Below are 14,306 nucleotides of genomic sequence, written 5' to 3'. Positions count from 1 at the left end.
GATACCTCACATGGGTGCTGGAAATTGAACTTACTGAAAGGACAGTAAGTGCTCTTAACCACTGAGCTATCTCCTCAGTCCCACCAATGCCATTTTACTGGGTTCTCATTCAGACGTAACCTCTACCCAAGAAGGTTTTCCTCCAATTATTTCTTTTACAATCTTTCTTTTTTCTTTCTTTTTCAAACTCACTTTCTGGACTAATATTAATTGCAGATGTTGGATCACCCAAACTGGTCCTGTAATTTGTTTTTCTTTTCCTTCCTTCCTTTCTCTTAGCAACATTTTTTTGGGGGGAGCGGGGTTGAGACAGGGTTTCCCTGTGGCTTTGGAGGCTGTCCTGGAACTAGCTCGAGTAGACCAGGCTGGTCTCGAACTCACAGAGATCCACCTGCTCTTAGCAACATTTTAACTAACTTTCTCATTTCTGTTAACATCCATTCCTTTCTCTCTATTTCTATTTCCCCTCACATCAGCAGTCATTCTTACATATGAGTGGTGTGTGTGCGTGCGCGTGCGTGTGCGTGTGCGTATGCGTGCGTGTGTGTGTGCGTGTGCGCGCGTGCGTGCGTGCGTGTGTGCATGTGTGTCTGTGTGTGTGTGTGTGTGTGTGTGTGTGTGTGTGTGTGTGTGTGTGTTTTGAAAAAAATGTCCTTGGGCCTGCATGATGGTTAGCACTATAACCTAGGTTCCATGCCTGGGATCCACATGGTAGAAGTGGAGACCCAAACCCTCCACATTGTCCTCTGACGTGCACCTGAGAACTGTGGCACTTGTGTGCCCCTCAAATGAATAAATACATGTAATAAAATTTTCAAAGTTGTATTCCTGTTTTGTGCCTAACTATTACTGGTTCTTGGAGTCTCGACCAGGTGATTGCAAGTTCTTGCTCTTTTACTTAAGTAAATAAAAACTGGGTGCACACCTTTGATTCCAGCACTGGGAGACAGAGGCAGAAGGAGCTCTGTTGGTTTGAGGCCAGCCTGGTCTACAGAGTGAGTTAGTTCCAGGACAGTCTCCAAAGCTGCACAGAGAAACCCTGTCTCAAAAATAAATAAATAAATAAATAAATAAATGCATACACAGCTTAGCAACCTAAGTTGCCTTGACCTTTGCAGACACCTCTCTTTGAGGAATGCACCTAGCATTATTTTGGGAACCGGGACCTTCCTGTACATTAAGCCGCACACATACACCTCCTTCAACTGGGTGAACAAGCTTGAAATACATGCGTGATAAGGCAAGCTTGTGTTCTCAAGAGAACTTTTAGGGGGAAATCTCCTACTTACCACTTCATGCCTTTGCATGATTGGGTATGGCTTAGCAGTTAAGAGTACTGGCTGGAACTAGAGAGATGACCTAGCGGTTAAGATCACTAGCTGCTCTTCCACAGGTCCTGAGTTCAATCCCCAGCAACTACATGGTGGCTCACAACCATTTGGAATGAGATTGTGTGCCCTCTTCTGGCCTACAGGCATACATGCAGGCAGGACACTGTATAGATAATAAATAAGTTAGTAAGTAAATAAATAAATAAATCTTTTTTTTTTTTTTTTAAAGAGCTCTGGATGTTCTTCTAGATGACTGGCACTCGTATTCCTAGCACCCACATGGTGACTCACAACCAGCTATAACACCAGTTCCAGGGGATCTGACCCTCTCTCTGGTCTCTGCAGAAGAAGAGGTGTCCTGACTGTAATCATACAAGCCCAAATCCTCCTTTTTAATCCTATAAAAAGAAACCCAAAACAATAATCAGGGCCCTTGAGTATCTTCACTCACACAGCCTGCTTCCCTTGTCCTATTGCTTGGCTTTAAATAAAATTTCCTCACTACTTTGCAATCTGTGTGGGCTTTTGATTTCACTCTTGAAAAAGTGACCAAGAATCTGGAAATATCCAGCCTCAGTCCCGAACACCAGTGAGAAGCATGCTGAACACCACAGCTTAGCAGCACTGCACACTGTAGTGACCACTGTCTCCCCTGGGGTTGTTATCTGGAATTTCAGTTCAACGTTGTTGCCCAGAACCTCAAGAGAGCACATTGCTGGCCCAGAAAAGATCCAAATTCTAAGTTCAGTTTCCATTGAGGGAATACTTATTTCATGCCATCTTTGAAAGAGAAAATATTTATTGGGAGGGTATTCATGCAGAGTCAGAAGACAATTTTCAGAAGTCAGGTGTCTCCTTCCACCTCTGAGTCCCTCCTCCTACTATGTATGTCATCAGCCTAGGCTTGCAAGAGACTTTACCTTTGGAGCCATCTTGTCTGCCCATTCATACCATCTTAAAGCTAAAATAATTATAAGCTGAATCACCATGTGTCATGGCCCATCTCTATTTTATTGTGTTGGTTTTCTGTGGTGGCTATAACAAATTGCTACGAAGTTTTTAATAAAAAGAAAATAGAACAAAAAAACAAAGCAAATAAACCTCACTTTCTAAAGGGCAGAGGTCTAACCTGGGTTTCAGAAACCAGAATTAGTGTATTGACATGCTGGCTTTAGTCTCAATGTGTGGAAAAATTTTGTTTTTCCAAGACAGGATTTCTCTGTATAGCATTGGCTGTCCTAGAACTCACTCTGTAGACCAGGCTGACCTTGAACTCACAGAGAGCTGCCTGTCTCTGCCTCCTAAATGCTGGGATTAAAAGCTTGCTCCACTACTGCCTGGCAATGTGTGGAAAATTTTAACGTGAATTGGTATTGAATTTTTTTTTTTTTTTCGAGACAGGGTTTCTCTGTGTAGCTTTGGAGCCTATCCTGGCACTCACTCTGGAGACCAGGCTGGCCTCGAACTCACAGAGATCCACCTGCCTCTGCCTCCTGAGTGCTGGGATCAAAGGCGTGCACTACTAACGGCCGGCTGGGGTAAAACATTTTTTTTTAAAGATTTTATTTATTTATTATGTATACAACATTCTGCTTCCATGTATATCTGCACACCAGAAGAGGGCACCAGATCTCATTATAGATGGTTGTGAGCCACCATGTGGTTGCTGGGAATTAAACTCAGGACCTCTGGAAGAGCAATCGGTGCTCTTAACCTCTGAACCATCTCTCCAGCCCGGGGTAAAACATTTTTAAAGGAAACAAATTGTCTTGTAGACAGAGAAAATTGATTTAGAAAAATTCACCCTGATTGTCTTGACTTTTAATGAAATCAGATAAACTATGTATATTTAAAGTTAGTACAGACATGACTGAGCTTAAGTACACCATTTTATTATTTCTTGTGTGTTGTCTCTGCCTGCCAGCACTGTGTTACAAGTATGCTCCATTTCAGCTGGCCTCTTCTATGTGGTCCTCATTCCTGTGTGACGGGCACTTTTCAGACTAAGTGATCTCCCTAGCTCATTGGCTTTTTAAAATATTGTTTGGTAGGAGCAGGAATTGCCTGGGCATCATAATACCCAGTTTTAACCTTTCTGGTTTACTTAGTGGTAATATTACATCACTTCCTGAGCAGCCCTGTGATTTTACACATTGCCCTCATCATGACCTTTGCAACTTTATGAGTCATTTTACCCACGACTCCCCTCCTCTTCCTTTATCCTCTGGGCTTTAGTTGCCCTATGAATTATACCTACCAAGACATAAGGTTCATTATGCAATATTATAGCATTTCTCTTAAAAGACCACATTTCCTTTTTTAAAAAAGATTACTAATTTTTTTTTATGTGCAATGGTCTTTTCCCTATGTGTATATCTGTGTAAGGGTGTTGGATCCCCTAAAACTGGAGTTACAGACAGTTGTGGACTGCCATGCAGAAGCTGGGAATTGAACCTGGGTTCTCTGGAAGAGCAGCTGGAGCTCTTAATCCATGAGCCATTTCTCCCCCTCCCCACCCACCCCATTGTTTTAACTAAGAGGAAAAAGAACTTCTTCCATGCACACTCATATTTACCATTTCCAGTGTTTGTCATTCTGGAACTTCAGAGTTTTCTATTCCATGTCGCTTCTCTTCAACATAATTTCCCCCCCCCCCCCCGTAGCATTTCAAGTGTTGAGTCATCTGGTGGTGAATTCTTTTTGTTTTGTTTTGGTTCTGGTTGGCTTTGTCTTTGTATGGACTTTATTGAATATAGAAATATACATAGAACGTTATCTCTTGGCCCTTGCAAAATGTGGGTCTACTGTCATTTGTCCCCTTTCATTTCTTCAAAGTAATTTATGGAATTTCGTGTCTGTATTTTTTATCTCTTGTATGTAATGAGCCCCTCCCACTTTGGTTTCCATTGCTCTTTTTATCTTTGGGTTTCAATAGCTTATTTATGTGCCTAGGGGACTAAAGTATCGTCCTGAGGATTTTTTTTTTTTTTTTTTTTGAGACAGGGTTTCTCTGTGTAACCGTCCTGGCTATCCTGGAACTCGGTATAGACCAGGCTGGACTCGAACTCAAAGAGATCCATGTGCCTCTGCCTCCCAAGTTCTGGAACTAAAGGCATGCACCACCACTGCCCCGCGGCCACTCCCAGTTTTATTCTGTGCTAAGCAATAGAAAGCGGGACTTCAGGCATGCTGTCTAGGCAAGCTGTCTACCATCTGAGCAACTTCCTTCCCACACATTTTCAAATAAAGTTATGTACAAGGCAAATAAGCACTTTAAGCCACCACCTCATTTAATTCTTACAATATTATAGCATTAGCAGCATTTTTTTTTTTTGCTGGAATATGAATAACCTGCCTGAGTCTAGCTAAAAAGTGAGCTGGAATTTTCCTGGGCCCAAGATATAACATAGTTTGAGTGCCTTAGGCCCGGTTTTCTACCCATCTCTATTTTCTTTTTCGATTTCTTATAATTTTTACTTTCTGGGAGGGTGTTTTTGAGGCAGCGTCTCTCTGTGTGGCCCTGGCTGTCCTGGCAATCAGAGGTCCACCTATCTCTGCTTCTCAAGTGCTGGGATTAAAGGTGTGCACCACTATGCCTTGCTTCTTATTTTTTTTTAAACTTATTGTTTTACTTAAAAAATTATTGCTGGGCAGTGGTGGCACACACCTTTAATCCCAGCACTTGGGAGGCAGAGGCTGGCAGATCTCTGTGAGTTCGAGACTAGCCTCATCTATAAGAGCTAGTTTAGTTCCAGGACAGCCTCCAAAGTCACAGAGAAAACCTGTCTAGAACGCCCTCCCAACCGAGAGAGAGAGAGAGAGAGAGAGAGAGAGGAGAGAGAGAGAGAGAGAGAGAGAACTAATACTGACACTATCACTTGGTCAAGTTTCATTTCTGTTGCTGTGATAGATACCTTTACCAAAAGCAACTTACGGGAGAGAGGGCCTTATATGGCTTACAGTTCTAGGTTTCTGTGCATTTTTGAAAGGAGTCAAGGCAGGAACTCAAGCTCAATAGTATAATTCATAGAGAAGAACAGAAAGAAATGAATGCACCTTGCTGGGTGCTGGCCTCACCTAACTTTCTCCTGTCCTATACAGTTCAGAAGCTCTGCCAGGGAATTGTGCCACCCATAGTGGGCTGGGGCTTCCCACATCATTTAGCAAGCAAGATCGTCTCCCAGAAGCCAACTTCATCTAGGCAACTCCTCCGTTGAGGCTTTCTTCTCATGTGATTCTAAGTTGTGGTACCTTAAGATTCAGAACTAAACAACATGGGTCTCTATGACAAGGGAAAAAATAAAGCAGCTAGCATATTAGGCGGTTTTTATGACATACTAAACAAAATTTTTTTTAAAGATTCATTTATTATGTATACAGATTTTTGCCTGCATGTATATCTGCACACCAGAAGAGGGCACCAGATCTCATCATAGATGGTTGTAAACCACCATGTGGTTGTTGGGAATTGACCTCAGGACCTCTGGAAGAGCAGCCAGTGCTCTCAAACTCTGAACCATCTCTCCAGCCATAAACAAAATTTCTTCTTATTATTCATTACTGTTCTTATTATAGTGATGAATGTGAGTGAGTTGCTGAACCAGGCTACGCACACAGTCTACCACTGTGTTATATTACAGGCCCAGCTTCACTTAATTTATTATTATTATTATTATTATCATTATTATTATTAATTCAAGTTAGGGAACAGGCTTGTTTCACATGTACTTCCCCTCTCCCTCTCCCTCCCCTCACCCCCATTCCTTCTCCCCCACCTCCAACCTACCCCCCACCCCATCCACCCACCACTCCCCAGGCAGGGTAGGGCCCCCAACAGGGGCTCCACCAAGTCCACCAAATCTTCCTGTGCTGGGCCTAGGCCCCTCCCCATGTGTCCAGAGACAGAGCGCATCCCTTCAAGTGGGATGGGCTCTCAAAGTCCCCACACACACACCAGGGCAAAACGCCAGTCCACCTCCGGAGGCTCCCAGGAGTGCAGGGGCCTCCCCATTGGCATCCATGATCAGGGGGCTGGATCAGTCCCGTACTGGCCTCCCAAAGAGCGTCTGGGGTCGATATGCTTTCCCTTTTTCAGGCCAACTGTTTCTGTGGGTTTCTCCAACCTGGTACAGACCCCTTCGTTCTTCATTCCTCCCTCTCTTCAACTAGGTTCCAGATTTCAGCTCAGTGTATTTCTGTGTATGTCTGTCTCTCCTTCCATCAGTCACTGGATGAGGGCTCTAGGATAGCATAAAGAGAAGTCATCAATCTCATTCTAGGGGAAGGGCTTCTAGGCCATCCTCTCCTCCACTGCCCAGACTGTCAGATCGTGTCATCCTTGTAGGTCTCTGGAGATCTTCCTAGTTCCAGATCTCTTCTCGGACCTATAGTGGCTCCCTCTGATATGGTATCTCTCATCCTGCTCTCTCTCCTCTATTCTTCCCCCAACTCAATATCTCTGCTCCTCCATTTCTTCTCCTCTCCTCTTCTTCTTGTACTCTTATTGTGGCAGCACCCACTCCCCTACCCTCATGCTCTCAATTAGCTCTGGAGTTCATGTCACTTCCCATTCCTGGGGTCTACTTATCCCTTAGAGTCATTCATGATTTCTAGTTTCTTTGATGAAGAGGATTATAGGCTGGTAAACCTTTGCTCTATGTCTAAAATTCATATATCAGTGAGTACATACCATGTTTGTCTTTTTGTGATTGGGTTACCTCACTCAGGATGGTTTCTTCTAGTTCCATCCATTTGCCTGTGAATTTCAAGATTCCATTGCTTTTTTCTGCTGAGTAGTACTCCATTGTATAAATGTACCACATTTTCTCTATCCATTCTTCAGTTGAGGGGCATCTAGGTTGCTTCCAGGTTCTGGCTATTACAAACAATGCTGCTATGAACATGGTTGAACATATGTCCTTGTTGTATGAACATGCACTATTTGGGTATATACCCAAGAGAGGAATGGCTGGATCTTGAGGTAGACTGATTCCCATTTTTCTGAGCAACCGCCATACTGATTTCCAAAGTGGTCTTACAAGTTTGCACTCCCACCAGCAATGGAGGAGTGTTCCTTTTTCTCCACATCCTCTCCAGCATAGATTGTCATTGGTATTTTTGATTTTAGCCATTCTGACAGGTGTGAGGTGGTATCTCAGAGTTGTTTTGAGTTGCATTTCTCTGATGGCCAAGGATTTTGAGCACTTTCTTAAGTGTCTTTCAGCCATTTCAGATTCCTCTGTTGAAAAATCTGTTTAGTTCTGCACCCCACTTTTTAATTTCATTGTATGGAGCTTCACTTAATTTTAAAAATTATTTTTAATTAATTAATCAATCAACCTTATTTTTATTTTTATTTTTATTTGATACAGGGTTTCTCTGTGTAACAGCCCTGGATGTCCTGGAACTTGATTCGTAGACAAGGCTGGCCATGAACTCATAAGAGTTCACTTGCCTCTGCCTCCCAAGTGCTGGGAATTTTTCTTTTAAATAAAACATTTATTTTGTTGATACTTTGGTTAAATTTGAAGTATCACCACTGGATTACAATCATCTTCCTTCATCAATAGTAATTTTTTTTTTTTTTTTTTTTTTTTGGCTTTTCGAGACAGGGTTTCTCTGTGGCTTTGGAGGCTGTCCTGGAACTAGCTCTTGTAGACCAGGCTTGTCTTGAAGTCACAGAGATTCGCCTACCTCTGCCTCCCGAGTGCTGGGATTAAAGACGTGAGCCACCACCACCCGGTTATAGTAATGGTTTTATTCTCATGTCACTGTTGATGTGCAGGTTCCTTTTGTATGCCTAGAAAAAGCTCAGTTCAGGAAGGTGTGGTGGTGAAAGCCTTTTATTTTCCGCACTCAGGAGAAGAGACAGTGGTGGTTCTCTGTGAGTTCAAGACCAGCCTGGTCTATAAAGCAAGTTTTGAGGACAACCAAGCCTGTTACACAGAGAAACCCTGCATCTGAAAAAACAAACAAAAAGGTGAAAAAAGTTGAAAAGCTTGATTCACTCTGTTCTCATGATTAGTGGTAACTGGCTTTGTTTTGTTTTGTGCTTTGAAGTTGATTTGGCTGGTTATGTGAGACCCTGTCCTGGACTTAGGCCCTTACAATTTGTTCCTGGTCACTATCTTGGGGGGATAGGTAGCTGTTCAAATTTCTAGTGCAGACTTCTGCATGGAAAGGGTTACAGCCCACTGTTTTGTATGTACTAGTCTATATGTGTGTATATTTATGGCAAATGCTAGAATGTGCTGGGTAAGAGTCACTGACCTCTATATAAATTTTTGCCACCTTTGCTGATATCTGAAATTGAGAGTCTAACTTTAAAGAGTGTGAAGTAGGAGAGTCTATGTTTAAAACAAACAAACAAACAAAAATCATCACAAGAGTGCCCATTAATGACTTCCTTTGGGGTGTTAGAATGACTTTATAATCAGGATTCAAAGGGGGAGTTCCAGTTGCTAAAGGGTTACTGTTTTATTAGGGTGGATGATTAAGACAGAGAGCCAACATCAAAGGTTTGGAGAGAAATCAAGTCTGAACTGGTTTGTACTGTGATGGGAACAGCACTAAAGTTTAGGCACTAAACTATTTTTTGCTTAGTATAAACGCAATCCTCATTATTTCCTCCATTTGTATTTCCCATCTTTACCATTTAGATTCTTCTGTGAAATTCTTTATGGGAAAAGAAACCTAATATGCTTAACATTCACTGTTTTCTTTTTTTGAGTCTGGTCTCACTATTCAGTCCTGGCTGCCCTGGAACACACAGGTACTCACCTGCCTCTACCCTCAAGTGCTGAGATTAAAGGCTTGCACCATACCTCTGGTTTGACACGTTAACTTTTTAATAACTTTAAATTAAGGGAATTACTTAAACTCTACTTACTACATTCCTTTCCGACTATGTAATGTTTCAAAATCACGTCTCAAAGACTCAAAGGGTTGCTTGCACACTCTTCTTCCTTGTACTTTCCTGCCCGGAACTCTTAGTTCAAGCCCCTTTCAATCAAGCAAATGCTGCCATAAACCCAAAGTCCTCTACGTTTCTACATCATCTCCACCCTTCAACACCACGGCATTTTGATATTTGGCTACAATACTATCTTTAAAAATGTAGGCATTTTTAAGTATCGGCGGACTATCATTTTAAAAGAAAAGGCACAATAAATATTGGCAAAATAGGCTCCGAGAGACTACCTCCCTGTCCCATACTTTGTTGTTGTTGTTAGAGGTAAGGAAGCAAGCGTAAGGCTTTGAAGGTGAAACCCAAACCTTTATTCGAAAAGCTAAGAAGGAACTCCATCAATTTTCTGAAATTCCCATTAAATTAGAGTGTGACGGTGACCCCTGTATGCACGGGGCTGGCCCTCGGGAGCTGGCTGGCTTGGGGACGTCGTAGGGAGGGAGCTGTGCTGTGTTTGCTTGGTTAGTAGGGGAATTGGCGATTCTTTGCAGTGTAGCTGTCGGTGAGGGCTGGACGGGCTCCATCCCGGGTGGAATGCGGGAGTGCTTCAAATGTCCCGATTTCCACCGTGGGCGGGGGCTGAACGCGTCCCTCGGGGGTGGCAGTTTCCGCAGAGCCGCGACTCGGAACCATCCAGGGCGCAAACCTAAATTAGAAGCGGCCGCGCTCGGAGCCCGGCGCCCCGGCCGCAAGGGCTCCTCCAGCACGCCGCATGGGAGGCCGGGTTCGTGAGGTTGCCCGCGGAACGCCACGGTCCCGGACACCCAGGGCGGCTCGGAAACAACGCGACAAAACGTGTCCTCCCCGGTGGGGCTCGGCCTCGCCGAACTGCGACGCCAGCAGGAAACTGCACGGAAAGGCTCTGTAAACGAATTTCTCAACGCAGCGAAGGAAGCGGCGGTACGTGTGCCCCTCCTGGCGTTCCGTAGACCGGGGCCTCCGGAGGCCACGCCCCCGGGGTACAGGCTGTCTGTCGTGCTGCCTGTTGCGCGTGCCGCAAACTGGGACGGAAGAAGCGCCGCCGGGTTTGTAGCGCGGAGGCTCCTGGAGCCGGAAGTAGACGCTCCTCAGGCTCGGCACCGCGGGAGCCACCCCGCGAGTGGGAGGAGCCGCACATGCGCAGAGGCGTCCGGCAGGGCGCTTAAATACCGGCATGCGGCCGCCGGCGGCCTTTTCCCCTGCCGCCGCCGAGGTGCGCGGAGGCGGAGGCCCGGGTGAGTGTGAGCTTGGCGTGGGCGCCGCGGCCGCGCGCGCGCGCGCGTCTGTGCCTTGTAGTCTCAAGTGCTGTGGACTCGCTGGGGTCTGACGGAAGTGTCTTACTGCTGGCTTTGCTTTTTTCAGTGCGTTCAAGATTCGGCCTCGCCCGTAGTCCACCGCCATGGCCGAGGAAGGGTGAGCTGGGCGTGGGGCCGCCGGCGGGCTGCGCGCGCGGGGCTGGGGTTCCCGGAGCCTGGCCGCTTGTCCTCCGCGCCCCTGCCGGGGCTTCTAACGCGGGTCTGACTGCATTTCAGCATTGCTGCTGGAGGTGTAATGGACGTCAACACCGCGCTTCAGGAGGTGCTGAAGACCGCCCTCATCCACGATGGCCTGGCGCGCGGCATCCGCGAGGCCGCCAAAGCCCTAGACAAGTACGTGTCTCGGTCTCAGTGCTGTGGGTTGCTGCAGCCGGAGAGGGAAGGAGGCGTGAAGTTCATGCTGTTAGCACAAAAGTTCTGAGTGGCAGCCGTTCAGCAGGAAACCTAGGAAAAGGTATCAACTCGGAGCTCTCTAACCCACATAAGACGCGTGGGTTGCCGTGCGTTCTGGGTGTGAGCACTAGTGGCGTTGGTGAGACTGCAGTGTTTGAATGATGACTTGGATTGTCGGATACCCCTACACCCGCCTCATGGGTGAGACGAAATAGTCTGACAAACCTGTGGTTCCTGGGAGTAGCCAGTTGTGCCAAAGGACAAAGGGAAACCTCATTAATTACTTTGCTAATTAGTGTGTTAAGTCCAATAGCGATGTGGTAGCATCTGAGAAATGAACATTGAATGGTACTTAAGAACACGTGGGTCTATTCAGCCACTAAGGTTATGCATGCATACTGGGAACCCTTCGTGCTTGTGATGAGGGAAATTTTAACTTGAATTTATTGGTGTCAATTGGCACTTGGGTCCAGGTGGAGGTCACCTGTGAATCTCGTGCGATGCTTGCTGTAGGATAGTGGCTTGAAATAAGGTTTGTGAAACCTTTTGAGGTCTAACAAAATGAAACCATGAAGTGGTTGTGGGTTTCCTTAGTTCATAAATAACTTTCTAAGAAATATTGGTATCTGAGGGATAGTTAAATTGGCTGAAAATAAACTCCAGTAGTTACGGACTTTAAGCAGTTTGGTACACATAGCTGTGCTGTAAGGTATTACTGGTAACTAGTATAGTTAGTGAAGATGCCTTGACCCAAAACTTACACCGTAAAGTGTGGTTTCACCAATGAATTTTGCGTCTTAGGCGCCAAGCCCATCTCTGTGTGCTCGCATCCAATTGTGATGAGCCCATGTATGTCAAGTTGGTGGAGGCCCTTTGTGCTGAACACCAGATCAATCTAATTAAGGTAAGTAGGTTGGGATAAATGGTACCTCGACCTTGATGCTTAAAACTTGTACATCCAGAGCTCCATGGTAGTTTTGATACTATGAGCAAAGGGGTGTTTGACAAATGGTGAGCTGTATATGATGACAACTGGCTCCCTCTACTGAACAGTCATGAGGAAAATGCCATGTCACCCTTCTGACACAGCCACCTTTGGGATTTAATGTCTAGTTTTCAGTAGCTTCTACCCCTGCTAATAATGGTTTTTGTTTTTGTGCAGGTTGATGACAACAAGAAACTAGGGGAATGGGTAGGCCTCTGTAAAATTGATCGAGAGGGGAAGCCACGGAAAGTGGTTGGCTGCAGTTGTGTAGTGGTTAAGGTAGGTCTGTCTTTTTTTTTAATGTTTAATGGGAGAAAATGTCTTAGCAGGATAACGAATTGTTCTTAAATGTAAGCCGTAATTTGAGCCAGCCAAATAATCTGCTTATCTCAAATGTGCTTCTGCAGAAATTTAGGAAAGGCTGGCAATAGTGATGCCATGTTACGAGCCTTAAGGACAGCTGAAGTCTTTAAGGTCCCTGAAAATGGCTACAGTATTGTATTGCTGGGAAGTACTTAGGTCTGAATTAGTAATAATTAAAGAACTTTAATACTGAATAAGTAATTTGCATCTGATTTTTTTAAGGACTATGGCAAAGAATCTCAGGCCAAGGATGTCATCGAAGAGTACTTCAAGTGCAAGAAATGAATAAATAAAAATTTTGGCTCATTTTTCTTGTTTTTTTTTTGTTTGTTTGTTTGCTGCTGTAAAATGGGGTGTCCCTGTTTGCAGATGGTTGTTAGCATATTGGAAGCATGCTATCTCTGGTCTTAGTTTGATGAAAGACCATAACTAGGATTGGGAAATACATAACACAGTTCTGCCATGGTGTTTCTGGTGGACAGTGTCCAGGACATTGGAGTTTCATCAGTGGAGTTCACAGGCTTAGTGACCTGGGAAGTCTTGGGGCCAAGACTATATAATGACTTCAATTCCAATGAGAGTAGGTTCCCAGCCTAAAGCTGTAGAGTTTACTGACTTCTAAGATTGAAGATAGTATTTGGCATAAAAGGGTCAAATTGAGATGGGATGGAGCATGGGAAAAGGGATTAGAGGAGAGAAAGGGTCAGTTAAAGAGTTTAGACTTGGGGTGGGCTAAGGCCCCCCATTTTCGTCAGTTTAGGTCCCTGATCTATGAAAGTCACCTGGTTTTAGTGTACATCCCTTTTTCTGGTGCCCTTGAAGTTGCACTGCAAATGTTTGGGGAGATTTAGAAACGTGTAACAGTGTGAGGCTTGTTTGGTCTTCAGCATTTGACAGTGGCAAGCTTTCATCGTGGCTTGGTTTTAATGTGTCAGGCAAGCATTTTATTCTGGCCTTGTGCATCTATGAGGCTTTAATATTAAGGGGAAGAAAGATCACTTAGGTCTTCAGACCAGCTACCAATGAAAATACCACAGCTATTAGTACTGCTAGCTGGAGGCTGAACAATAAGCAATGTTTTGGCTGGCCTGCAAGTCATGGTGTCCTGCCATACAGGTCCGGGGGGTGGGGGGGGGTGTAGCATTTTGAAGGTAGGAAAAGGCTTGTCAGAAGAGGTTGGAAAATCTTGAGTTAAGTGGCTGTTTTTCTATTTGGCTTTAATCAAAATGCTGTTTTTTTTTTTTCCCCCAATTTGGCAATATTTAAAAGGTTCTTGGATGGCATGAAAATGTTTTGTGAAAACATTTGATGAGGGATTGTATGTAATCCAGACTGGGATCTGAAGCAACAATCTTGTTCTTTCTACCTTCCAAGAGCTGGGATTACAAATGGGCTAACAAATCTGGCTGAAAAATTTTGTTTTGACAAGTTCTTAGGTTGTGTGTGGCAGTGTGGTTGAAAGATTGTGATCTGTGGGATTTGGGAATCAAACTCGGACTTGGCAGTAAGCACCTTAACCTGATAAACCATTTCTGTCACACAACCCCCGCCCCCATTTTTGGGGAAAATATGTTTGAGGTTGTGGTTGTGGGTGCTTGTCTCTTGTATAAAATACCACTGGTTTGAAATTACAGCCAGCAGAGGGCAGCCTAAGGCTGGTGCCAGATGTAAAAAAGGATAGGGTAAACGGCATTAATGATTATTCTTCCTAGGAAGACTGTGCCTTTGGAGACCAGGAAATTCAACCGTAGGATGAGAGGAAAATACTCTAGAAAACAAAATCCTTGCCGGGTGGTGGTGGCTTATGCCAGTAATCCTAGTATTCAGGAGGTAGAGGCAGGTGGATCTCTTGAGTTCTGAGACCAGCATGGTCTACAGAGCTAGTTCCACACTAGCTGTTACATACAGAACCCCTGTTGCAAAAGAAAAAAAAAAAAAAAGGCTGGGGGCTTTTAGGAATGAGTGCTTGCCTT

The 14,306-nt window shown here is 44.6% G+C and overlaps 1 protein-coding gene and 3 non-coding genes across 4 annotated transcripts; all 4 read left to right on the top strand.

The window, feature by feature from the left end:
- Window positions 1-10,403: 10,403 nt before the first annotated feature.
- On the top strand, window positions 10,404-12,641 carry Rps12 (ribosomal protein S12). The gene is made up of 6 exons (XM_027402924.2): window positions 10,404-10,511; window positions 10,639-10,689; window positions 10,809-10,925; window positions 11,787-11,889; window positions 12,148-12,249; window positions 12,556-12,641. The coding sequence occupies exons 2-6, from the start codon at window positions 10,676-10,678 to the stop codon at window positions 12,616-12,618; spliced, it is 399 nt and encodes a 132-aa protein (XP_027258725.1). The 5' UTR covers window positions 10,404-10,511; window positions 10,639-10,675; the 3' UTR covers window positions 12,619-12,641.
- LOC113834365 lies at window positions 11,138-11,210 on the top strand. The gene has a single exon (XR_003482841.1). It is a non-coding gene; the product is annotated as a small nucleolar RNA SNORD101 (small nucleolar RNA).
- On the top strand, window positions 12,001-12,075 carry LOC113834367. Its single transcript, XR_003482843.1, has one exon. It is a non-coding gene; the product is annotated as a small nucleolar RNA SNORD100 (small nucleolar RNA).
- Window positions 12,335-12,466, top strand: LOC113834366. Its single transcript, XR_003482842.1, has one exon. It is a non-coding gene; the product is annotated as a small nucleolar RNA SNORA33 (small nucleolar RNA).
- Window positions 12,642-14,306: the final 1,665 nt, after the last annotated feature.

The sequence above is a fragment of the Cricetulus griseus genome, chromosome 2 (genome assembly GCF_003668045.3).
Source record: "Cricetulus griseus strain 17A/GY chromosome 2, alternate assembly CriGri-PICRH-1.0, whole genome shotgun sequence".
Lineage (NCBI taxonomy): Eukaryota > Metazoa > Chordata > Mammalia > Rodentia > Cricetidae > Cricetulus > Cricetulus griseus.
This window is presented reverse-complemented; position numbering and strand designations above follow the sequence as displayed.

Excerpts from the sequence above, each read along its gene's own strand:
- Rps12 (XM_027402924.2), top strand. Across the intron at positions 10,926-11,786 it reads GCCGCCAAAGCCCTAGACAA|GCGCCAAGCCCATCTCTGTG; the intron begins GTACGTGTCTCG and ends TTTGCGTCTTAG. Across the intron at positions 11,890-12,147 it reads ACCAGATCAATCTAATTAAG|GTTGATGACAACAAGAAACT; the intron begins GTAAGTAGGTTG and ends GTTTTTGTGCAG.